Here is a 26,746-nt window from a genome sequence, read left to right on the forward strand (position 1 = left end):
GGGTAGGATGGTTTCCAAACAGAACTTCCACTGCAAAATTGCAAATGTAGTCAGGCCAAGCTCTGCTGCCCATATTTGTTAAAACGTGATTTTTCAACGGTATCTGTGAAGAGTAGAAGAGCAAAAAATCAATATTTCTGTGTATTATAATGTAATGGGTCTTAAATTTTTCAGAACTGCACATAAAATGTACATAACAATATTTTTCTTTTAAAAATAATCTTGCACTCCCAGGCAATTTAGGAGCAGCTAAATTTATGACTTTTAATTGCAGTGAAATTTTTACCTTTGTATTTAATGATTGCCTTTTTCCTTTCAATTTTAGGAAATACTAGTTCCTTTCATGCTTTCATTTACATAAGTGGCCAGTTATATCAGCAGTAGATGTTGATTATTAATTTTGACTGTTGATACAGGCTACAGCTGTTCATTGCCATTGCTCCTAATTTATATTGCATAAATTCAAGTACAAATAGACTTGTACTGTAAAAATAAACATTTTGCAGATTCTGTATGCACACAGAAAAGTTTATGGATGCATAATAAAAGTTGCTTTCTTGAATAATTCTTTTTGATGATGTCAGGCAAGCTCAGAGACATGTTTAAAAAAATCCAAATGTAATTACTTGGAGCATTAAAATGAAGGCTTGATTCAGTACTTCTGCAGACTTTAGTTAGCTAACTGTACATTCTGAAGTATGTTATTTTGGGTCTTCAGAGTGAGCTGGAATGAGCTCAGCTGTTACAATCCTCTTAGTTTAAGATTTTATTTCTCTACATGAATGTAGGATCAAAAAGTAACTAACCACTCAGACCTCTGTTCCTTAAAAGAACATTACACTGTAGGGTGAATAGTTGACACTGATGTGTCTAGCTGATGTGTCTAGCTCAGTTTAAAATGTGAAGTGTGGTGTTATGCATGTTCTGATTGTTCTATAAGCCTTCATAAATGACAGATTTTAATTTAATACAATTCTGACTAAGGGATTAAGTTACTGGAGGCCATGTAGCTGTTTTGTTCTCAGCTACCTGAGAAACAGGAATGTCTTATCTTGATTTAGGAGTAAAATTTCTGACTCGTCTGAATGGGGTGGCACAGCTTCCATTGAGTGCTGCTAGATTGAGAAATTAATTTGTATTTGATATTTTCTGTCTGTATAAGGCCTAGAGCAAAGTGCAGACTTGTTCTGTCTGTGGTAATACAAATACTGCAAGTGCATTTTTACTACCACATTTTTAGATTTGAGGTGATGCTGCTGTGGAAGTACACACTAGATCTGACACTGGGCTTGTATTATCCACACCTTAGGAAAGGAAACAAACCACAAAACCCCCCCAAACAACCCGACAACAAATAAAAAGATATAAATAACTGTGATACAAAGTAAGTGTGTTTGTGATTTGTTAAAAAGATGCTTTAAATTAGCTTTGTGTGAGCAAAAGAGCAAAACAGTGAATACACAGGATCTATGTTGTCATCCCAGAAGAGGAGTTTTGAGTGTACAAATGAAATAAGCATAACAAATAAAGTTAATAGATTGAGACTGAAGTTCTTCCTTACTGGCCTGGAGTAGATTTCTTTTATCAGAACTGGAAATTGCACTGGAAGAAATGGGAAAATAGCTGTTTCCTGCTGTCCATCTTTCCTCTTAAGATCAGCTTATTCTATTGGGTTGTTTTTTTTTTTTCCCCTTCTTAAAAACTTGTTTTGTTTAACACTTCAGGTTGTGTCTCCCAGCTGTAACGACGATGTCACTGTGAAAAAGGACCAGTGTTTAGTTCGGTCGTTTGCAGATTCCAAATTGTGAGTAATAGCTTATTTTCATTAGATGTATGTGGGAGAAAAATGCAAAACTGATTACATACTGCTTCTGAAGACATAATTTTCTTCAAAAGGAAAGGGTACAGTTTTGTGTATAGCTGGTTGTGCACATTTGTCATTCATACTCCATTTCCAGCAAACTACTGCTGTGCTTACTTGCCCACCTTTCCATGGTAAAGTGGATTAATAAAGTTCCTGGTGCTGCTTCTTGGGGAAAAAAACCCAAACAAACCAAAAAAAAAACCCCAACAAGTTTGAAAAAAAACCCAGGTGTGAACACTTGATTCATGTTCTTTGAAGTGTGAGTTTTCTTCTAATTATTGCCCTTTATGTCTTAATTATTACGTCTTTATGAATGATTGTAGTTTGGATATCTGACTCATTACTTTCAGTGCTCAGATGTCTGTTGCTTTTTAAATAGCAAAGTTTAATAGTGTTTAATCTACTTGCTCATTAAAAGATGGGAATGTAAAGTGATTGCTTAATCTAAAATTTTACAGAATCTGAACCAAGATTCCTCTGAAAAGTAAGAAAGGTCTTCTTAATCCATCCCCCCTCAGAAGGGACAGGGGAGCAGGAACAGGGAAATGTGTGTCTTCAGGAGTGATATATTCAGGAGTATGAAGACTGCATTTTAAAGCTTTATTCCTCTTAATTTCTAATGTATTTGTCTCAGTACATAACCAAAAACTTCCTTGCCAAAGGTTCGCTATCACTTCTCTTTCTTGCAAAGTGAACAATTTGTGATTTTTTTTCTATTACTATTATTATTTTATTTTTGGAGTAGGGTGCAACTACTTGGTAACTGAAACATAATTCAAATAATGGAGGATTTCAGTGATTTTGGCTTCTTAATGTAGATGTGTATCATCAGCCTTCTAGAAAAATCGAATTTCTTTATCTGCTGAAGGCAGACTATTACTGGAAGATAATGCAGACATGGCTCTGTTGTTTGGTTGGTGTTTTTTTTTCCTCCCTGCCCCATAGTATATGCTTTAAGTTCAGAAAATGGCAGCCCCCAATTCCTGAAGTTTGACTTTGTTTTTGCTGAAATAATAATAATCTTACTATAAAAACTCACTTGCAAGGCTTTAGTTACAGGTTGGTTAGCATTTCTATTGTAGTAATTCAGTAACTGAATACTCAGTCTAACTTTAGAGCAGAGCAACTTCTATGTATTTTGCTGTGAGAATGCCTTTTTCATAGTTTAAAAATAGAAATCTGTTATTTATCAATGCAGAGATTTGAATTTGGCTTCGCTGTTGTTCTGTGCTAGTAGAATTGCATTTTTTGAACAGAGAGCTTGTTTCCTCTTGACTACATTGCAGTTTTGGGTAGCAGCCATTGATTTGGGTGAATATTTGAAATTTATAAAATGCTTTTTGCCTACAGAGTGTTTTACCTTTGCAGATGTGCGCAGGTTAAACATGTGAAACAAAAGTTCTACAGGCTTTGGTTAATTACCTAACTACAAGTGGGTTTTTTTTAATGTCTTGAGTTTTAAACGAAGACTGGAAACTTCCTCTGATTTTGACTCTTGTATTATGACCTACAATAACAAATGCCTTATGCATTTAGTTGTTAGAAAGGATCTTGAAAGCGAATCGTGAATCTTGAACATTTCAGAAATCATTGTTTTTCTCAGACAAATGCTTACTTGACCATGATTTATAAATAATAACAAAACCTCATTCTTTTTCAGTTACTCAGTAGCAAGAAAAGACATTAAAGAACTAGATGTTCAAAACTTACCAAAATCTGAGTCCTCTCCTAAAAAAGGTAAATGAGAATAAATTCTAGGTGTTTAGGAAGTAATCTTGTCCAACAGTATTTTTAATTTGTACAGATAAATGGCCTGATTATTTCTGATAATTGCTCTTGGATGTTTTGCAAGCAATTTAAAATGTCATAGATTAAAGAAACTTTGGATATAGCTGCCTTTTCATTAAAATAACACCCATTAGAAGGCTTATTTGATTTTTAATTTTTAACTATGATTTGTGGTTTTATTTGATGTTTATTTCCTTCTTTTGATCCACTCCAAATTCATGGAAAGTTAATACAGCATTTTTAACATATTGTATTTAAAATTACATTGGAGTATAAATAGTCATCTCTCCTAACACAAAAGTTTTGTGCTATTGATGAAAACTCTTGGTCTATACATTAAAAACACTCAGACAGCGAGGTGTAAACTTCAGAGCAGCCTTCCTGTGATTGATGCTTGACTTAAAAGTGTGGTTGCGGAACTTGATTTTTCTGGATGGATTACGTGACTACAATAATACATATTTGTAGTGAGATTGTAAAAGGCCAGATTCTCACTCTTATATAAATAGTTCTTAAACTTTTAGTGTTGTTTCTCCAAGTCAGATCTCAAACCACACAATTTGCTAAGCGGACATATTTAAAATATGTAATAACACAAAACCTAACAACAAAAACACTCAACAGCAGTTCCTCTAGTTTGTATAAAGGTGTGGAACAGCTCCTTTACAAGACTTAGTGATACTCACAAAGGAGAGATCAAAGTAATTTTGATTTGTGTAATTCTTAGTGATTTCTTATATACTTTTATAATTATCTACAGTGCAAGAACTTTTAGAACAGACGAAAAAATAATCAGATGTGAGATTTAAAATAAATTGGAAAAAAAGGGTTATTTTTTTCCCCTTACTAGTGTATTTTTCCTGTTCCAAACATTAATGTCACATCTCTTCAGCCAGTGCTCTTCAATCTAAGCATTAAGAAATGAAGATATTTGAAAAAGAATGAAGTAAGTCAAGGTGGTTTATCTGACTGTGATGAGTTGACTTTCTTAAATAGCTTTGCTTCAGTGTTTATATTTTTCATATGGAAACATAGCAGTTCATAGCTTCACAGACCATATGTGGATAAGTATTGGTCCTATAGGTGCTTTGCATTGCTACTATTCAAATGCACAGGTGTAAAATTCATTAGTATTCATGGGGACCTATACCTAGAAAAACATGGGGTGCTATGCTGTGTGGACGGAAGTTCTCACCTATAAATTCATGGAGTTACCGAGTGTCTAAAACTGAAGTATCTTATTTTATTAATGTAATTTTGTATTTAACATGGCATTATGATTTACAAGAATATGGAATGGTAATTTAAAATGCTTTGTGACAGTGAATGCTGCAGATAAGGTAAAACCAGGGCCCTTTATTTGTAGGGCTGCAGGAGGCAAGCATATTTCTCAGCACAAGGGGCGTTCCTCGGAACTGGAAAATGGACATAAGTGAAATTCTGGAGTCCTCTAGCAGTGATGAGGAAGATGGAGCTGCTGCAGAAACTGATGAAGAGGAAGAAAAGAAAGAAGAGAAAACAGAAGAAGTAGTGGTAAGTCTGGGCAATTCCAGTTATCCTTCAATGATAATTTAATAATTTGCATGCCTGAAGGTCCTGCACGTTTCGTCATCTACTTCTCAGATGCGGTTTACTCCCTTCAATGCCTTTTCAGAACTGTTCTTTGCTACCACCATCTCTACTGGGGCTTGTGAGCAGTGGCAGATTGCCTTCTGTTATTCAGTGCTGAAACTGGAGACAAATCTCAGAATTTAAGAATTCAAGGCAGAGAGGAGTGAGAGAATCTGGGTCAAAAGGAGAGATATAAACGAAAAATTGATGCTGAGCCGAACAGTAGTAATCCAAACTCAAATTTGATCTTTTTTCTTTTGTACTTTCTATAAATAAAGTAACTTGTTTTCACAGTGGTTTAATTACAAAACCCAGCAAACTAAACTATTAAAGCAGTAAGCTGACTGAAAGTATGAGCCAATATTCAGTGCCTGCTAAAGCTGTTTGAGGCCTAAGATGTTATTCAAGAACCGTACAGAGGTTCCCTTTTGAACAGGTTTTGTGAAACCCACTGTTGCAGATTGGGAATCATAGAATCGTGTTACAACATGGATGAACTTTGTCTAATATTTGTGGTAAAATACTGGTTTGTGTTGTGAAACTCCTGAGTGGCTCTTGTTCCACAAGGTGAGCCAGTGTCTTCATGTCATCAAAATTGCAGTGACAGAATTTCCCTTTATTTCAGCCTGGTTTTATTCCTGATGTGTTTAAAAAAGAAGAGGGGTGCGATTGTAGGATTTATTCGTTGGTTCATTTATCTCATCGTATGATTTTTCAGGGAAACATTCCTTTAAACGGGAGACTCAGGTGCAGTGTATCTCCGGCGGAAGGTCACCCGGCCTTCCCCTGTGTGTGTCTTGCCGTCTCTGTCCCCTCCCCGCCCGCGGTGTTGTCACCCTGGCACGGAATGGCCGGTGGGACTCGGAGGCGGCCTACAGCGTTACCGCGGCAACCGGGTGCCGGCGGGCAGCGCGCATGCGCCAAGGGGGAGCGGGCGCTGGAGCGGAGGCTTGGCCGGCGGCCAGGGGAGGCTGGCCAGATGCTTTGAGATGGGCTGGCCCTTTTCTTTGCCTTTCATGTAATGTCTGATATTTTTTATTACTATTTTAATTTTTTATTTTTATTTTTTTTATATGGAAGAGAATGTAAGTAATGCCGTGTAACTGCGGATGCCGTGCAGGGAGGGAGAAAGCGAGCAAATATTTGGAAGTCAGGCTGAAATGTGTTCAGGCAGTGGGCAGATTAGATAGAGAGGAAGTAAAACCATTTTACATTTGAAAGAATGCAGCTCTTAGGTAAGGATTTTGTGTTTTTCATCTGTGGTGTTAATGTGGCTGTTAAGAACGTGGGTTTGACTTAGATTTCTGATGTGGGAACTGTCTGGTGGAGCATGCAGCTAGGGTAGATCTTTCCAGGTAAAAGGAAAAAAAAATAAAAGACAATAAGAATCTATTTTTAGGTCTTGATTTTTTGCCTTGATAACAGTATTCTGGAAAATGGAGTAGATGTCTGCATGAGAATAATGGTATGATTAGATAAATGTAAGGATAAATGTTTGCAGGATGTAAAATCCTCTGGGGTTTTTCCTCTGTTTGCAGTGAAAAGGACTGAATAGGCCACATTTTGCAGGGTGTGAACTGTTGCAGTCTGTGTTGCTCTGTCTGTATTAACGTTGGTTAAAATTGCAGAGTATCAGTCACTAAAAACCAAGGATTGCTCTACTAGTTTTCTAGTATCCTTTTTTAATACAATTTTTCATGGCTATTGCATAAAAGTGCTGTGTGTTTTAAACAAAGAAGGGGGAGGGGGGAGCTTGGTGGTTTTAAAAGAAAAGGGGGGTGGGGGGGAAGCCATTGCTGTAAAAGAAATATAGGTTATTTGTAACGAATAATCTAAATGTGGAGTAGTGAAGCAAAAGATTCCAGACAGATGTGCTGATACGAGAAGCTGTAGAATCCATTCTTTTCAGGTGACAACTAGGCATGTAAAAATAAGGCGAGCATCTTCATGCTGTAGCTGTGTAGCAGAAGATAGATATTGATCGTTTTAGATTGTCAGAGAAGAACTGTTACCCTGGCCCATTAAATCAACCATTACTATACAATGTGTGTATTTTAATTGTGGGCTGTTCTAGGTATTGCAGTTAGACAGCATTTAAGGAATTTATCATGATAATAGTAGTTGCAGAAAGAGTCAAGTGAATGAATTTTTTTTTTCCACTCCCTTATTTCACTACAGATGTTGAATTGCTCAAATTTTGCAGTTACGTTTTTGTAGAGTCTCTCCTTTATTAATCAAGGTCAAACATGACTTCTGTCCATCCTCTCTGAGAATATTCTCAGTGGATTTTTTTGTTTAGAACTTCAAATTGCCATAGGACTAGAGAGGAAAGAGATTTTTAGAATTATCTTCTTCCTTCCTCATCTTCTGAAATGCACAGCAGCTTTGCTGTCAAGGCCTGGCCAGCTGCTGATCAGCCATGATAGGCCTTCATTAAATCAGTCAAATGGGCACAGACCTTTTTAATATATAATGAGAGGATAAAGTCAGTCAGAAGAGTTAATTCTGGAGATGGAAAGGCTCCCATTTTTCTGAAGTAGGATCTTTTATAATGATAATGAAGCAGAGAGGTCTACAGTAGCTGGTGATACTGGATCCTACCATTTTGCCAGTAGCTGGGTTAAAATCTGTAACTTTGTTTTGACAGAGACTGTCTTTCTTATTATGCTGCTCTTCATGGCATCTGAAGGAGTATGGTACAGTTGGTGCAACAGGGTTTCCAGCTTCTGTGGTGGTTGTTTGTAAGCTAAGGAGTGGGAATCAATGTGGTGGTGGTGGTGAGATGCTAATCCCCTTCATCACTGGTAATTGATTTGTGTAGTCCAGAGTTGACTACGAAGGAGGGCAACATGGAAATTGCTTGTCATTGCCTTTAATGAGGATTGTGCTACATGGAACTGCTCAGCATGTTCAATTGGCTGGATTTTAGGCAACAATTGCAATAAATGGTGCAACTCTGGGTTATATTTAATTCACAATGTGAGATCTGAATAACAGAATGCACTTGTGTCATAAAAAGTGAAAAATATGGAGGTACTATAGAAAAAAAAAATCTTTAAATTTTTATTTAATAAAGTGACTCAGTTGGAATGCAGATAAAAATCTGGATATTGCTTTTGATTCTTACCCAGTTTTCAGCATGTCAGAATAAGAGAAGTAGCTGAGTATTTGGCAAAGAATGCACTGCAGCTAAATGGAAAATCTGAACTCCAGTATCTTCCCCATGGAAATATTTTTGGAATATTACCTGATTTTTGTTAAAATTTGGATTATATTTGCTACTTCATTTACTTGTATTTAAGCTGTTCTGTGAGGAAGGAAATCATACCCATTTCTTTCTCAGGGTTAAATAATCAAATGCTCCTGATTTTACAAGGAAACATGTAGGCAACATTTGTTTTTTCACCTCAGTCTCTTTGTACACTATTCTGATTCCAAAAGAATCAAGACTTCAACATGCAGTTGAAATATATTTTCAGTATGTGTTCTTAATAGCTACATTCACATAAGATCAGAGTGAAAATAAGGAATTTGTTCTTCAGAGTTTGTGTTTGCAAGTTTCAAAATGGTATCTCTCTTAATACCAAGAGCAGGAAAAGGGATTTCTGTCTGACTGGTAAAATTGGTTGTAACACCACCTTTTAGAGAACTTACATATGTCACTTTAATAGCAGTTTCTTGTTCTTTCTCTTCTTTCTCCTTAATGGAACATGCAAAAAAGTTCAGAATAATATTTTAGCTAGCTGCTCCCCATGCCTTTTAACGAAGAAAGGGTTGTAGCACCTCCAGGTGACTGTGTAGAGGAATTTTCTCTTAGTCTTCATTTTGACAGTTGCCAGATGGATGTGTGTGTAGTGTGTTACATAGTGTGCATTCATATAGGATTTTTAGGGTTCTGTCATCCCAACAGCATCAAGAAACATTGGTCACGGTTACTTTACATTGAGCAGGGAAGATACCAGAAGCATTTTCCAACGTTCCTGTTCTGCAAATATGCAAGAATTCCAGTGCTCATGATAAGTCACTACCATATATTAGCCCTTAGCAAATGCTTATGACAATTTGAAGTCCATGATGTGTTTTAGGAGACTTCAGATTCCTACAAATTAGCACTAGTCATCTATTAAAAACATTTACATTTTGATGCCGAATAGTTCTTGTTTCCATGTTGTCTTTTCTCAGAGTGACTATGGGGAGACCACATCAGATGATACCTGGATTGTCCATTTTCATTGTAGCCTCTGAATTTTAAGATAACATTGAAACAGGTGACTCTAAAAGTAATATGCAAGAATACAGTAATTCCAAAGGTAATGAAGTGTGATATCCAGAAACAAGTGGTTTATTTACATATATAAACCCCACAAAGCACCTGTGATGTGTAAACACGGAATAGCCTTTAAGAATTTTCTAAACACTGATTAGCTGATCATCCTTCTCATCCATGCATGTATTTGTGTAGGGGTTTTGGTTACTGTGAAGCATGGCCTACATCAGACCATGCACAAATGTTCTTTGCAAAGACTTTTTTGATCGCAGTTTTATGTGAACAAATGTTCTCAAAATATACCGCAAAGAAGCTGCAAACTGAGGTGCAGATCTAGTGCAAGACATTGCTAAGGAAGATTGAATTCCTGGTTCTTGCTGACAGAAATAAACATTTTAAAGACTGCTCTCAACTCCACATGCTGTAAAGCTGTTAACTTGTTGCAATCAGTTTAATTCTTTTCATTCCCTTAATTAGTGTTCAAGCTTAGTATCAGAAAGCAAATGTGCAAGTGATGAAAACATGTGTAAGTACTCTGAAGAAACAGAATTGCTTTAACTCTTGGTTCTGGCAGCTTGTCTTGATCATATACTCTGCTGAACTCCAAATCCTGTACTCATTGTTCTTCCTTTTAGCTTACGTTAATTTCGCAGAAGGGTTTATGGTCTTGTCAGTCTATTAAAAACATAAAAGACAGATCTATCCCTGGTACTGTAGGCTCCTACTGATTGAGTAGACATGTGCTTCTAAGTGGAGACTTTTGTGTAGAGGAAACTATTTCATCCTTTGCTCTCCTACTCAGCTCTACAGGTTAACATCCACAGCAGCTTTACCATCTTTCTGTAAACAATGACTCAAAATAACAGAGCTATGTTCCTGTTTCAAAGTCATGCTAAAGACAGAGACAGACCTCATGGTGAATCAAGCACCTTGAAAACAAATGAAGCAAAGCCAGTTACAAGTATCCTACAAGTTTCTCTGGGGTCTGTCATGCTTATTTGGTGGCTGTTATTCTCAAAAGAATTTTACCAAATACTCGACCATTGTTACGATTATTTAGAAGGCAGTAAGAAATAGAATTGGGAAAGGACTATGTCCCTTCACATAGATTCTGTGTTCAATGTTGATTATTTTGTTTTACTGTTTACAATGTTCTGCAACTGATGTGACCTGCTACTCAGAGGGGGAAAACATCACACCTATAAAATTTGAAAGTTTTAATGACAAATAAAGATAAGATATCTTGGAGATTCCCCCCCTGCCCTTTTTTTTTTTTCTTACATGAAATTTTCACCCTGAAACAAAGTTTTATGTTGCATTCAGTTATGGGTATTGGATGAGCAGAAAGGTCTCAATTTTGAACTCGTGCCACTTACAAAATTTCAGATTGTCTTGCCATTCTCTTGGACTTATCTTTGGCTGCAGTCTCCCTTTTTGCACCATCTGTATAGGAATAAAATGAAATTGAGAGACAGAACTCATGGGAGAACTGATTTTGAACAAATGTTACTGTGAGCTTGCTTATTCCCAGTCCCATCTCTTATAAAAATCCATGTATCTCAATGTTGCAATAAGCATATCTGTGAAAGGTTGGACTTCCTAATTTTGGCTAGTAGCAGACAAAGGCATTGAAAGTGCTGATACATGGTTTATTCCTTGGTGACAGCCGTTCAGGTCTTAATCAAGCCACATTGCAGAAGGATTTGGCATCTACTCTGGAACTGATACCAGTCATGCTTCAGCCTCTCTCAAGGGATGCCAAACTAGCTCATACACCAAATGAGAAGTGGATACAGGATTCAGGATGTCTTTCATAGGTGGATGAGTACTGCAATCGGGTTATATTCTCTCATCCTATATGTAAAAGCTTTTCTTCTTTCCTTATTGTTTTTCTTTAGAGGAAAATATTCATTGTCAGTGAAGTGGTTAACCTTCAGTCTGCAGAAGTGCTATTTCTAACATACACTTTTGTTGTTCTGATCTACAGTTCTGGTTTGAACTTATGAACACATAAAAGAAATGGTTTGAATTCAACTCATCAAAAGTATTTCTGAATGTCTGCTGTTACTTAGATGTATTTAGTTTGCATAGTTTGAGTTGTATTGCCTTTAATTAGTAAACATTGCAGTAGATGGTAGAAATGTCCAGGTCTTGAAGTTGGTTTGCAGTCTAGATGGAGAGAAAAAAGCTGTGGATTCTGTAGCAATAGTTCATTTGTTAACCTGGAAGAACAAACTAATTCTGTAGTCAACTGTTTCTCCTTATGGAATCCCTCTAGTATGCAGTATAAGCGAATGGTAACTGATACTGCACTGTGCTGTGTTTACGCATTTAATTTCCTCCAATTCTTTCCCAAAGCGGGGGAAAAGAAAAATAAGAAAAAGGTAATGTCTCTGCCTGCCTGATTGCAGGTGATCCCTTTTGGGGTTTGAAGCTCAGGATTCACTGGAGCAGGCAGGGCTGAAATTCATTCTGATGCTGGGCAGATTGCTTTCTGGTTAACAAGGCGGTAGCATGTACATTTACATTTCATTGCCTGTCTTCCTGCCTCAAAGCTTAAAGTTTACAGAATGCAGACAAGACTGAAATTGAAATTGCTATTCTGGTTTCCTTCTGGAACTACTTGTGACTTTTCTGTTATTTTTAATAATGAGATGATAAGATTTTTTTGACACATACTGTACATCTTTCCTCTGAGACAGCTGCAGTCTTCCTTGTGCTGCCTTACCAGCAATCCCTGTGATTGCCAGGCTGGCAGGAAGAAAGTGGCATGCGTGAAGTGTTGCAGGGGAAAGCGCTCTTGCTGCTTTTTTTTTTCCTGCTTTTTTTTTTTTTTTCTCCCAGTTACTTGCTTTTTTCCACCCTCCCTCTTAGTCTCTGTTAGCATCTCAGAATTCCATGAAGTGTATGTAGATGCTATTTCCTCTCCCACCTAATAATTGTACTTTATTTTCATGATTTCCACTTGAATGAAATAAAATCTTTATTTCACACTGTGGACTGCTTACCATAAGGTTCATAAGTGTTTATTTCTTTGAGGATTTAAGTTGTAATGATAAAACTAAGGGATGTATATTAATAAATTATGGGAATATGTGTTCAGGGAATTGTGAAAGGGACTATAAAAGCATTTCCAAATACAAGCCGAAGTGGAGCGTTGGAGCTTAATCACAAAATGAGTGCTGTCTGGAACATCAAAACTAGGAATTGTTGGAGTAGGAATTGTTCTGCAGCCTTAGCTAGAGCCGGGGTAGGGAAGATGAGTTAAACACAAAACCCACAAACAAAAAAGCCCCAAACACTAGTGTCCTGTGAACTGTTTCAGTCTTGTAAATACTGGTCTTTTCTGCATCACAGCATTATGTTAAGTGCAGCAGTGTTTTAATTTCGAGGGCCACACTTACATTTTTCCTGTCAAGGCTTGAGGCTTTCCCTGACCTGAGTTTTCCCAAGGTGCGTTCTTCAGTCTGAGTAAATTTTGTTTTCTGCATATTTCACCATTCCGTGGGTCCAAGGCCAAATGAGAAGTGGTTTGAATTTGATTCTTGCTGTCAGGCTTTTGCACAAATGAAATGTTACTTTGTGTATTTTGTGTTTTCATTATGACTGCATTTATTTTCACAGCCTGAGGAAGAGCTTGATCCTGAAGAGAGGGACAACTTCCTCCAACAGCTTTACAAGTTTATGGAAGACAGAGGTAACACTCAATTCTTACTAATTTTAAAAACCAGTAGTTTTTACTCTCTCACTTTTTAAAATGGTTTTCAGTAATTGCTGTGACATGCAATAGATGTTTTTACAAGTGTATTCTCCTGTCAATGAAAAAAGGTAATAGCTGGTTGGATGCGAAGAAAAAACACCTTTACCCATTTTTGCACGTGGCAGGTTTGCTTCCAGTACTTTGAAGCACAGTGCACAAAGGAAACTCAAATCCTCCCTGAGGTGTTTTGCCTTTCTTTTGCTTTCACAAGAACCTTTTTTTCTGTTAACAATCCCTGTTAAATAAGCTCTTGGTTGAATTTTTGTTGTGACAGCCGTGGCTGGGAGCTCTGCTGCTGTTAATCTCAGGCTAGTACCTGAGGAGGCTGTTCATGGATGATGAGAAATTCAACCAGCAGAGAATGGAAGAAGGGCCATCTTGAAGTCTTGCAGAACTGTTATAGTCATGTGCAGATGTATGAGCGCTAATCACCCTAAGAGACAACTTAAAAGATTCTACTTTGTCCTGTAGCTAGAACATGAAAATTTTGTATGTCTGTCTTTACAGAATTAGGTGAGACTGTAACAAACTGGAGCAATAAATGTCCTAGCAGAAGTTATATGTTGGAAATGCATGCACAATATATATAGCATATACCTTCTGACTTGAGAGAACCGTTGCATAAACCATTCACATCTACAGTTGTGATGAGACTGACTCGAAATTGGAAAGTTTTCTCTTCCTTGACTGCACACACACACTTCCTTGTTTTAAAGCATGTTTAAGCCTGGGAAGAGTTTTGTCTTTTTTAAGTGTGTTTGTTTTATTAATTTTACTCATGAACCTGCTATTTCAATTCAAACACCATGTCAATTCTGCAATAACACTGGTGGAGGTAAATTGCAAATGTAAATGCTCCCTTTTTCCTTTTCTTTTTTTAATTTCTTTTTCCTTGGAAAAAGTTACCTAAATGATATTTCTGTAGCAGGATATAGTTGATGTACTTGAATTTGAAAAAAACAGAGTAAGAGCAAAATGTCAAGTGCATATTGTATCTGAATATTTCTCCATTTCTTTTTACCTTGGGTTTTGAAATTGGGAAGAAATCAAGTTACCTTTGTAAAAGAGGCTTTGCATCCCTATTAATGAGGTGTGTCGTAGACCACAGAATGATAAACATTAGTTCCAGCTCCACCTGGTTTTGGCATTTCATTCATGGGTGTTGAAATTGATTGTGTATTATAGCAAAGTGTAATGGAGTTAATCTAATACGATTTTGAGGCCTCCTGTATGTATCTAGTGTTTCTGAAGGCCTTGGGGAAATAGGGGACTATATCAAGCAGGAAAAAAATATCCCTATGCTGCTGGACTAATCCACACTTGCCTTTCTTTTCTAGTAGTCAGATTCTTCCCCCTCTTACAATTTCCTCCTTCCTCACTCCTTTCTTAACCACTTTTAGATTACAAACCAAGTAGGGATCATGTCAGGGGCTTGTAGAGGCAAAAGAAGAATGCATTTGTGCACTGATTTTCTGGATTAAGTCTTCAAGTTATTCTTCAAGCTAGTATGTTGACTGGAGCAATGTACAGGACTCTTCTAGGTCTGGGTCTTTTGCCCTGCCTGCCTACTTCTCTCTGTAAGATTTCTGTTTCCTCCATATCTGTTCCACATTCTCTTCTCTCAGTACAAATGTTTTGATTTACATAATCATGACAGTATCCCCAAAGTCCTTTAAAATTATTTTAATGATTCCAAATATAATTGCATGAAGATGAGAAGCAGCAGGGAAGAGGTTTGATATCCTTCCTTGTTGGGAGGAATACTGTCAACATATGCAGCCACTTGCCCCAAGTCATATTGGGTTCTCCTTTAGCAGTTAATTATTGTTCTGTGTATTGTTCCTACTCATCTGATTTGAGTTCTTTCACGTTCACAGAGCTGTCACAAGTACTTGTGTCCTGTTAGGACTTTGTGCTCTTTCACATTCTGGCCGTTTGCCTGCACATCTCTTTCTAATCCAACATTTCTGCTTCTTCCAAATGCCTTTCAGACCACAGTGTTTTGAGTTAATCTTTTTGCCCATTGCTGTATTCCAGCATTCATCAGGTGACCTGTAGAGCTTACTGCAGGTCTTGCTGTTCCCCCCCTGCTCAAGGAGGAACAATAGGATGCAACCATTTGGATGGGAGTTATTGCACAGAGCTGAAAAGGAGGTTGAGAAATCACATTTACTAAGCAGCTGCTGTCAGTGTGCTAATAAACCACCTAGAAATTAGGGATGCATTCAAAAGAGGGTGAAGTCTTAACTGGTGGTTGGAAACTGCTGACTTGTGACCTATCTTAGAACTGTTAAATACAAATTTCAAAATGGAGAAAGATATTAGCCATCAGATGTAACTAGTAATCAGAATGGAAGAAGCAATTGCTGTCTTTGTTCTAACTTTTTATCTGTGGTTTTATTTTCTGCAGGTACTCCTATCAATAAACCACCTGTTCTGGGCTACAAGGACCTTAATCTATTCAAACTTTTTAGACTGGTTTATCAGCAGGGTGGGTGTGACAATGTAAGTGCTGGATGTTTCTTCAGCTAAAAATTGCTATTCATTCTTAAAGGCCATGGCTTGTGGCTGTGTTAGATATGTTTCCTTAATGTTCTTAGTTAACAAAACCTGAAAACTTCTTTCTTGTTTTTTTCTTCCTTTCCCAAAGATTGAGAGTGGTGCTGTATGGAAGCAAATTTATATGGACCTTGGCATTCCTATTTTGAACTCGGCTGCTTCCTACAATGTAAAAACTGCTTATAGAAAGTAAGTTCTCATGTTGCATGATGATGATACTGTTATTCCTGGGTTTTTATTTCAGTAGCATGTAAAATATTCAGGCAATTTTTGGTCGTTTATGAAGCAGTAGTTGACATTCAATAGGTAATGAGCGGTTCTGAGCCTTTTCCAGTGCCAAGGATTGAAACAGTTGAGGAAAAGAGGGAGTGCTCAGGACTGCGTAAGCTCCTGTTGCTCTAATACATTATAATTCCAGTCATTTTCTTGTCAAGAATCACTCATTTTCCACATGTGATGATACCATTTCAGAATTCAAGAGTGAAATTTGTATTAAAAGCTTTGGTAAATTCAGCTTTGAGTTTTCAGTGATTAACAAAAACACCCTGTCCACAGCTGCATGTTTAGTGAAGTCTGTCAGTGCTGCCTTCAGCAAGGAGAATTTTATGCCAGATTCTTTAACTCCCTGAAAAACGTTGCTGTACATGTTTCAGATTCTGTATTTAAATGTTATCTTTGTGGAATCTGATTAGAAAAATGGGTTTAGGGCATGACTGTGTACATTGCTGTGGTGGATGTGAAGAGTATTGAGTAAGAAAGTCAATGCTGTAATAATGCATAAACCTTTTTATTCTGATCCCTGGTTTTAAATTGTGTGTTATCTTTTGAAATGGAAACCTTTTAGGAATGACACTTTGCAAGCTCATTTTCTAAATAAAGATTATTTTTATTATTTATTCTCCTGGAAGTTTAACAAGAAACAATTGGGCTTTTTGAGTGCAAGGGAAGAATGAGGTTCTCTTGACTCGAACCTAAGGAAATTTGGCTGGTTGAATAGGGATGACTATTGACTCAACTCACGTTAATGTTGATGAAGATGAAAATATTCAGACTGTCTTCAGTGGGATTTGAACTGGGCCCCTATTTAAGGTCTGTATTTTACAGAGAAGAGTATCATAAAAAGCGTAATTGGTAAATATGTGGTAGATTGCTATTACAATGGAAATAATTACATTGTATGGACATGTGATAGAATGTTGCAACTGGTAGGAGTTCTTTGTATGCTTTGATGAACAAGCTAGTTCATATTTCGCTCACTTCTAAGTGGATTAAAGTGTGCACACATACCAGCGAACAAACTGGTGCAGTTTGTTACCCTGTTGTAACTTGCCGTAAGTCCATATCTTAGCACCAGGCTGTTTGGAGCTGTCACTGCACACTTGCAGACCAGGCTTTATGGTCATGAATTGTTAATTGCACGAAAGTAAAGTTAATTTGGTGGGAAGCACCTGTGTGTATTCTTTCTCACCATTTGACTTGTGTGTGTAATTGTTCTGCTTCAAAATCCTCTCTAGCTGTGTATTTTTGTGTGTTTGGGCTTGTTCTCTTGTTTTGTTTTGTTTCCTGAAGTTACAGCTACTCTTGCCTTTTTGTGAGTAGGAATATAAGGTTTATGCACTTCAATAAGCAGAAAAGAAAACATGAAATATAAATGGAGCTTTCTTTGTATCTATAGGTATCTTTATGGTTTTGAAGAGTACTGCCGTTCTGCAAACATTCAGTTTAGGACCATCCATCACAATGAACCAAAAGTGGTAGAGGACGTACAGAAACACGTGGAACCAATGGAGGAGAGTGTGAAAGAGGAACAAAAAATGCCCCCAACAGAAGTTAAAAAAGAAGCAGAAGATAATTATTCCAGCAGTGAGAGTGAAAAAGAGGAAATAGAACTGAGATCCCCAAGGGTAAGTGGTTGGAACTGATTTCTGTTTAGTGCTTAACAAAACCTCTTTGTATAATGAACAGTTTACATAATGAGTTTTCCCTTGCGGAGCAATTGTACTTTTGAATTGGTGTATTTGTAGAAGTCTAGGACAGGGTTCTGTGAAGGCAGAGTTGGTGTTAAGTTAATTCTGTTCTATCTGTGAATAGAATCAGTTTTGATTATTTCTTCATCTTCTAAACTGTTTGTGGGACTTGCTCAAGCTGTGTTGGGTGTCACATATGTTTTAATTCAGGGATGGCTTGAGAGCTACTAAGAGCTGTGTATCATTGGATCAGGGGAATTTGGCAGGTAAGGCTTGGTTGTGGGAGAGGATATCCACTGGTGCATGGAATCTGGAGGAATATCAAGGGACTGCCACAGCTTTAAGAATCAAAGGAAGACCTACTTTTCTTGAGTTGTTTATCCCAGTATCTCTTCCTTTATTAAAAGAAACACTGCAGGTTTACAGGAAGTAGAATACAAAAGTAGAGGGAGGAGCACTTAAATTTTGTCTTGCTTTGAATGCTGTAAAGGTGAGAGTTGTATTAGTAGTTACATGGGTAGGACCACTGACCCCTCAGCTTTTGGGTACTGAGCCTGGTGGAGAATACAAGAATACTTTTAAGGTGTTTGAAAAGGACTCTTAGGAACTCCGGCTAATTCTGTTGCAAGGATATTTTCTGTTCCTTAACGGGGCATGATTACTGAAGGACAATTAATTGATTCTTTTAAAATTTTTCAAGCTGTAAGGGCTGTGTTCAACTAAAATGTAAATCTATGAAAATACTTCTTGCAAACCAGCTTTTCAAGCACGTAAATGGCCTTTAAACTTAATAGATGAAAAGACAAATTTAGATTTGTAATATGTATTGTATTTCTGCCTGACTGCAAGTGGTTTTCTAAGCTGTGCCAGCCTTAATGTTGTTGCTTTGTTCAGATATTTTTTGGTTTTGGAGAAAGCTGATGAGAGGATAAAGAAATGGAAGAATTTTTTTTGTCATCCTACTGGTTGTTGGTGTTAATTTTATTAGTAGTTAAATACTATTTGGTTATGAATGCTATTACTTTATTAATCCAATAACTAGCTATTTATGAATTATTATTCTCCAAAATATTTACCATTATACTGCAGTTAATCTTAATTACTATAATGCCTTCATTACTGTTGTCTGTGGATGGTCTCCAGATAATTAATCTTGCATTCAGAATGTATTTTAAATGTTTTAATTACAAATGACCCTACCAAGGGAATGATTACAGTAAAATGATAAACCTGTACTACCTCCCCAACAACCAGTTGCAGGCAGTTCCAGACAATTTTCTGGCTACTAAAAAACCTTTGAAATATGTGATATTCCCAGTTGTTCTAAAGATGACAATTTCCTACTCCATGAAATCAACAGGTGGCTGTCAGGACTGAGGGTGCTTAAGGAAGATGCCTTCTCTCAGTAGTGCTATACATTCATTTTGTTTAATGCTATAGCTGTGATTGAGCAAGGCACTTTTGCCTGTTTCTGTCAGGGCAGCAGATCTTAAAAATGTCCTCAAAGCCTCCAGAAGTTAACCAGAAGCTTGTTTGCTGTATTCCAAACCAAGCAGAATGCTGGTGTTTTGCCCTTTTTTACCTCTATAACAGGGCTTCAAGCTGGCCAAGCCACTTTCCATCATTTTCCACCAGTCCTGGCTCACTGGAGAGGTTCCAGATGACTGGAAACTGGCCAATGTGATCCCCATCCACAAGAAGGGTCGGATGGAGGAACCCGGAAACTCCAGGCCTGTCAGCCTGACCTCAGTGCCAGGGAAAATTATGGAGCAGATTATCCTGGCGGCAATAACTGCGCACCTGAAGGATGGCCAAGGGCTCAGGTCCAGCCAGCATGGATTTAGGAAGGGCAGGTCCTGCCTCTCCAACCTGATCTCTTTCTTTGATCAGGTGACCCACCTGGTGGATGTGGGGAGGCCTGTGGATGTGGTCTACCTGGACTTCAGCAAGGCCTTTGACATTGTTTCACACAGCAAACTGCTGTCTAAGCTGTCAGCTCGTGGCTTGGACAGCAACACTCTGTGCTGGGTTAGGAACTGGCTGGAGGGCTGAGCCCAGAGAGTGGTGGTGAATGGTGCCACATCCAGCTGGCAGCCAGTCACCAGTGGCGTCCCCCAGGGATCAGTGCTGGGCCCCATCCGCTTTAATATCTTCATTGATGATCTGGATGAGGGGATTGATACAGTCATCAGCAAATTTGCAGATGACACCGAGTTGGGAGCAGATGTTGGTCAGTTAGAGGGTAGAAGGGCTCTGCAGAGGGACCTCCACTGACTGGACAGATGAGCAGAGCCCAGCATGATGGCATTCAACAAATCCAAGTGCCAGGTGCTGCACTTTGGCCACAGCAACCCCGTGCCAGAGCTACAGGCTGGGGTCATAGTGGCTGGAGAGCTCCCAAACAGAGAGGGACCTGGGGTGCTGATTGACAGTCGCGTAAACATGAGCCAGCAGTGTGGCCAGGTGGCCAAGAAGGCCAATGGCATCCTGGCCTGCATTAGGAATAGTGTGACCAGCAGGAGCAGGGAAGTCATTGTGCCTCTGTACTCTGCATTGGTTAGGCCACACCTTGAGTCCTGTGTCCAGTTCTGGGCCCCTCAGTTTAGGAAGGACATGGAGACACTTGAATGTGTCCAGAGAAGGGCAACGAGGCTGGTGAGAGGCCTTGAGCACAGCCCTGTGAGGAGAGGCTGAGGGAGCTGGGATTGTTTAGCCCGGAGAAGAGGAGGCTCAAGGGTGACCTTATTGCTCTCTACAACTACCTGAAGGGTGGTTGTAGCCAGGTGGGGGTTGGTCCCTTCTCCCAGGCAACCAGCACCAGAACAAGAGGACACAGTCTCAAGCTGCACCAGGGGAAGTTTAGGCTCGAGGTGAGGAGAAAGTTCTTCACTGAGCGAGTGGTTCGTCATTGGAATATGCTGCCCAGGGAGGTGGTGGAGTCACCATCCCTGGAGGTGTTCAAGAGGGGATTGGATGTGGCACTTGGTGCCATGGTCTAGTCATGAGGTCTGTGGTGACAGGTTGGACTCGATGATCCTTGAAGTCTCTTCCAACTTTGGTGATACTGTGATATCTGTGATATACTGTGTGTTTTCTCTAGCCTTTCTTCTGTACAGGAACAGTGTGTTTGACTTCTTGCTGAGATTTGGAGGGGCTTTGCAGAGGACAATTGACAAGAGTCATTAAACTGCTTATATTTCTGTTTAAGGGACGAAGACGACTTGCCCGTGATGCAGCCCCTGCTAAAAAAGATGGTGAAGAGGATAAAACACAAGACAAATTAAAAGACAGTAACAAAGAAAACAAAGATGTAGAGGAGACACCCGAGAATGCAGAAAAGAAAGAAAATGAAACTCCACTAGGGAGAAAAACTACACCAAAGCAAAAAGAGAAAAAAATCAAAAAACAGGAGGATTCTGATAAAGAGTCAGATGAAGAGGAAGAAAGGCAGAGGGAGAGGTAAACATTAACTTGTATCACCTCTTTATGAGTATGTCTGTGTCATGATTGAGCTGTTTTCTAAGCAGGGGTTGGAGATCTTACAGCTAAAATGTGGAAACCAGGGGCATAATTCACACAGCCAAACTGGAAGGGAAAAATTTTATTTCTAGCTTGCAGAGTCTGCTGTACTTCATGGAAACACCTTTTTTTGGTAGATACCAGACAGCATTTTTCACTTGCATTTTCTTGAAGGTCTTGCCAAGGTTGCGATGGTGTTTTATGACACTAGTATTTACAGACACCAAGTAGACTGGGTTGTAAGTATACCCAGGTGCTGTACAGATAGGGAGAAGCTGCTTGGGCCTACTCTTCTGGGCAGTTGCAATAAAACTAGAAAAGAGAGCCCCTCTTCTCCTGCACTTTTGATGTGTTTACTGAAGGCTGGTGAACCTACAGCTTGCTTCGTTACTTTATATAGGGAGTCAGAAAGGGGACCAGCTAATAAAGTAAAGGAGAAGAGAGTTTGAATGAAGCACAGAGGTAGCTTGAAGAGGAAAAGATGGAGACAAATGGAAGGGCAAACACCATCTAGAAACTAAGCTTGACAAGTTAAATTGCAGTTACAGTCCTGGTTACAAACAAGTTGTGACCAGGCAACTAATTTATTTCCAGAGTAGACCTCCTTTTAGCAAGTTTGTCTGTGGCCAAGGGCAATGTCTTACTTGCTTTAAGTTGGCTTTCCTACCTTGTTTTTCTTGCCCACGTGGCCGTGTTTTGGATACAAGTTGACATGCAGTACTTCTATCAAGCTGTATATAGTATTTGCTTCTAAAGGCGTCAAACAAATGCAGATATTTTAAAGAAAGTGTCTCTCTGCAGTCAATAAAATACTCTTGTAGTGCAGAAATGCTTCAAATGAAAGTACAGGGTGGGCATGTAGCAGGTCCTGGAGGGATGAAGTCATCAAAGAGGTTCCTTTAGATGGTGCAGATGGTACTTGTTCTGCTTCTTTAAAACAGAAGGCCAGCAAATATATTCCATTAAAAGCCATTCCATTTTTTTCCCCAGTATTTTCTTTCTTGGTGACTTTTTTGTAGTTTGACTTCTACTATACTAAATTTAACTTCCAGTTTTAACTTTTATTATGCTAAATTCATCCTTAAATAAGGAGAGAAGTATAGCTAAAAATTAGGCTAGATTGTAATGCTTGAAAATACGTTTGAGTGGAATGTTTAAATATTAGTTACAGCTATAATAAGATGCAGATACAGCTAATGAGAGCTGTGTAGATGCTTTTGAACTTGGTTAAACACTGTAGTCAACTTTTTTTTTCAAATCAAATGGTGTTTACCTCCATGAGGGGATCGCAGTGATGGCAGTTCAGACTTACATGCACTGTAAGTAAGCTGTAGCCTATTAAGCAAACTGTAGAAGAAAAATGTATTCTTAAATAGTGTGTCAAAATCAAGTCTATTTTAAAAACTAAAGTTTTTTGTCCCTGCCTTACATAGGAGCCAAACACTGAGTTAACTTACTCATGTTTTATCAGAATACTCACTTAAAAATAATCTTTAAGCTTTGAGGTAGTTGTACACATGCTAAATCGTGTCGATACTATAACTTTCCTGGATATTTTTGACACCTACCCCTATTCTTTCCAAGTCCTGTTCTTGATTGAAAAAGCTATGTCCACACTAGCTTCAGAGGCAGTGCAGGGTACAGAAAACTGGGGGGGGTGGGGGATTTTTTTAAAAAGAATTTTTGCAGCCTTTTTCTTTTGTAGTAGCTTGGCCATGCTAGTTAAATGTTAAAGTATTGATTTTCACTAACTAGTGGGCATTTTAAATACACCTTGCTGCAGGGAGGAAATTGAGAACAAAGGAGAATCAGAAGGTGAAGAGGATGAGGAGGATGCAGAACCCTGCCTGACTGGAACCAAAGTGAAAGTAAAATATGGCCGTGGAAAGACTCAAAAAATTTATGAAGCCAGTATTAAAAGCACAGAAATTGATGATGGAGAAATTTTATATTTAGTTCATTACTACGGTTGGAATGTAAGGTGAGGATCAGAAATTGTCTTTCCTGTCTTGTCTTTGTTAAAAAGATTATTTTCAAAAAAAAAAAAAAAAAGAGAGAAAGGTGAACAGTGACTTGGCTCCAAAATGAATTATCAATTTGGTAACAGGATCTGCCTCTATTACGCTTTTCAGTGGTAGCGATTTCATTCATAGTATGACATTATTGGACTGAAATCTCAGAATGCAGTTAACTTTTATGTCTCCATGTTTATATCCAGCTTGAAGTGAGATATCCTGGGTCCTCACAGGAGCATCCCTGTAACGTATTGTGTCAGCAGGTGTTAGCACTCAGACTTCTTTATTTAAGGGAACCATTGGTAACGGTGGAGATGTCTACAATTAAGTGTATAAGGCTTAATCTTGGCAACAAAATTTGTGTGGAATGTTACCTGTGATTTCTAAAGAATGGCTGTTGAGTGTAGAGAGAGCAGGAGAGGGCTAAGCAAGCACAAACTACAGGAAAAAATAATGGCCAAATGCTGTCTTGGCAAACTTGCTTTATAGTCAACACTGCTGCAGAAATGGCTTTTTTTGATGTCGTTAAGAGCATTGTGATTATGTAGACAAAATGATCTCAGAATTAATTTTTAAAAACAGAGCACTTCTGGCATATAACTTGAGATGTTAATCCATACGTTTCTAAGTAAACAAAGAGATTTCTTTGTGGCAACATGAAGTTTGTGTGTGAAATTATCCCTCAAATACTTACATGTGTCCCTTTACCTTATTAATAAGTCATGAGATTTTGACAAGCACTAGCAGTATTTGTTCTTCTCAAAATCTCGCCCAGTTTGTTGCTATAATATAAAAACTACTGTTAAAAGGTTAAAAAAAGTGTAATTTACATCTGAGGCATAGAGTGCTGCAAACTGCCTTCTGTATATGATGTGCATTTATTGACTGACTTTACAGCTGACCCAGTCTTGAGTTCCACTTTTTTCCTGGCGAGAGACAGTGAAGTCTGCACCTCCATTCCCCAACTCTGTGATTATTTTTAAGAGCTACAAATGTGATTTATCTTTCTAATGTCAGAAACTGCATATCTTTGTAAATCTATGCTGTGCTTTCTTACTCCTTCTTAATAAATATTTTCTGTAACTCACTCTTTGAAGCTAAACAACTGTTTTTACATCTAGTGCTCACAGTACTTTGTTACTCACTTCTAGATACGATGAATGGGTGAAAGCTGATCGGATTATCTGGCCTGTGGAAAAAGGAGGACCAAAGAGAAAACAGAAGAAAAAAACAAAAGTAATGGTTATTTCAATAAGTTCCTCATAGCACAAAACTTGATGACTATCACTGTTCTTTTGTTAAAAAATAAGTTACTCAATCCACTGTCTAGTTTTTTTTAATAGAAGCATCAAGTGAAAGGAAGAAAGGTTTGATGATCAACAGTGAAAGATAATGTGGTGGTGAGAGAAAGTTCAGTTCTCCCCCCACACACACAAAGAAACCATGGCTAACTCAGTCAGAGAAGCAGAAATGAATTAAAGCTATATTTACAAGCAGGATGAAATGCAGTGAATATATACACAATATACAGTATTTACAATATATACAGAAATATACAGCAAAAGAATGTAATACAGAAACAAAACTCACTCCTCCTACCCGGAGGGTCGCCCCCCCTGTACCCCCTCTATCCCCCTACCTCCCTTCTTTCCCAAAAAGGATTACAGAGAGAGAAAAGGTAATTATTAAGGAGGAAATTCTGTTAGCTGAAAGCATATGCAAGAATTATTCTTATCTGTTAGTTCAAGGTTAACTCCATCCAGCAGCTGTTGCTCAGAGAGAGACAGAAACAGACAGGCTGAAAAAGAGACAGAACAACTGAGACTGAGACTCAAACTGAATTAAAACTTGAAGTTGCATTCTACTAATCTACCAATGAAATTCGTTTAGAATATCTTTGTTTTTCAAAACATTCAGCCAGAGTGTTCCAGCAACTGTCCCTTTCTTAAAGGCGCAGCCTAAAACGGTCACAGATAAAAATTCATCATTTCCTCCTCAGAATAAAGAAGACAGTGAAAAGGATGAGAAGAGGGATGAGGAGAAACAAAAATCCAAGCGTGGACGACCCCCTCTGAAATCTACTCTTCCATCAAACACAACGTGCAGTTTATCCAAAACGCCCAATAGCGAAGGTAAATCAGGAGCCAGGAGTGCACGGAACAACTTGTCAGATTCCTCACCATTACCAAATGGAACAGAAGGTACATCTGGTGCACTGCTGTTCTGGCATGGAAGTGCATGTAAACAGTGATGTAATTAATACGGCATCGTCAGCGAACGCAGTGCTGTCAGCAGCTTTAAAGTCCTGCTTAACCAGTCAGTGTATGAGCAGTGTAACAGAACACAGCTTTGCTGCAGATTTTACACGCTAAAAATTAATACTTTTGATTTTGATTGTAGCAACACCTCGCAGGCAGACAAGACGTAGCTCAGGAATGTTTGATTCTGATAGAGGATCAAACGGTGAGTGATCTCAATCCTGTGTACGCTTTGAGGTTTTTTCAGTACCTTTTGGAAAAGATGTTTGATTTTTATTTCTGACCTTATTTCCCCCTCTGCCTCTTTTATTTCTCCCCATGAATTTTATTGAGGAAGCAGTTGAGCTGACACTGCTGAGGAGCACTGTTTGCTCACAGAAGAGCTGTAGCATGGAAATGTCTGTGCAAGTTGTTCCATATTTAGCCAAGACCTTTCAGTCCTAATCTTGAACAGACCAAATCTAGTGGTATAATGGTAGTCTTTGTTGTGGTAATTAAGTCCTCAGCATCAGTACTACATCATCTAGCAGAGTTGTAAGTTATATACAAATGGCAACAATATTTTTGGTGTTTCTGAGTCTGTGTGAACAAGAACAGAAGTGAAATCAGCATCTCCTTTCAGTACAGGTTCCAAAATAACCTTCTGGTAACGTAATAACACTTGCTTTGTCTGTGGCGCATGATTCATGCAATAGTTGAGCAGAGAAATGTTCATATTGTTGAATGGAAGGTTTTGGGGGAGTTTTGTTTGCTTGTTTGGGTTTTGGTTGGTGTGTGTTTGCTTGTTTGTTTGGTGTGGGGTTTTTGCTTGTGGTTTTAGTTTGGGGTTTTTTTGTGCATATAGGGGAGGAGTCTTGTTTTTAGTCTTTGTTGTGTCAGGTGGAGGAGGCAATACCCACAAGTAGAAAGACACCAGGTCATGGGAGTTGCCAAACTATTTTTGCTACTATAAACTGTACTTTGTTTATATTGGTTTATTTGGAGAATCTTAGCAGTAGAATTACAGAATATTTTAATCTGGAAGGCACCCATAGGTATCATCGAGTCCAACTCCTGCTCCTCACAGGACTGCCTGAAATTAAACTGTATGACTAAGAGCATTGTCCAAATGCTACTTGAACTCTGATGGCACTATTCC

The 26,746-nt window shown here is 38.3% G+C and overlaps 1 protein-coding gene across 4 annotated transcripts in view; it reads left to right on the forward strand.

The window, feature by feature from the left end:
- The window catches only part of ARID4A (AT-rich interaction domain 4A), a 49,165-nt gene that overhangs the window by 16,747 nt on the left and 5,672 nt on the right, over positions 1-26,746 (forward strand). The window contains exons 8-19 of one of the 4 annotated variants that reach the window (XM_054161703.1): positions 1,725-1,804; positions 3,525-3,601; positions 5,019-5,185; positions 13,155-13,227; positions 15,701-15,795; positions 15,941-16,038; positions 17,525-17,753; positions 21,025-21,275; positions 23,119-23,316; positions 24,502-24,586; positions 25,350-25,551; positions 25,751-25,813. In XM_054161703.1, coding sequence (XP_054017678.1) covers positions 1,725-1,804; positions 3,525-3,601; positions 5,019-5,185; positions 13,155-13,227; positions 15,701-15,795; positions 15,941-16,038; positions 17,525-17,753; positions 21,025-21,275; positions 23,119-23,316; positions 24,502-24,586; positions 25,350-25,551; positions 25,751-25,813 — 1,618 coding nt within the window. The remainder of the gene's footprint in view (positions 1-1,724; positions 1,805-3,524; positions 3,602-5,018; positions 5,186-13,154; positions 13,228-15,700; positions 15,796-15,940; positions 16,039-17,524; positions 17,754-21,024; positions 21,276-23,118; positions 23,317-24,501; positions 24,587-25,349; positions 25,552-25,750; positions 25,814-26,746) is intronic. The other 3 variants (XM_054161704.1, XM_054161705.1, XM_009908266.2) reach the window with 3 other exon arrangements.

This window comes from Dryobates pubescens, chromosome 5 (genome assembly GCF_014839835.1).
Source record: "Dryobates pubescens isolate bDryPub1 chromosome 5, bDryPub1.pri, whole genome shotgun sequence".
Classification (NCBI taxonomy): domain Eukaryota; kingdom Metazoa; phylum Chordata; class Aves; order Piciformes; family Picidae; genus Dryobates; species Dryobates pubescens.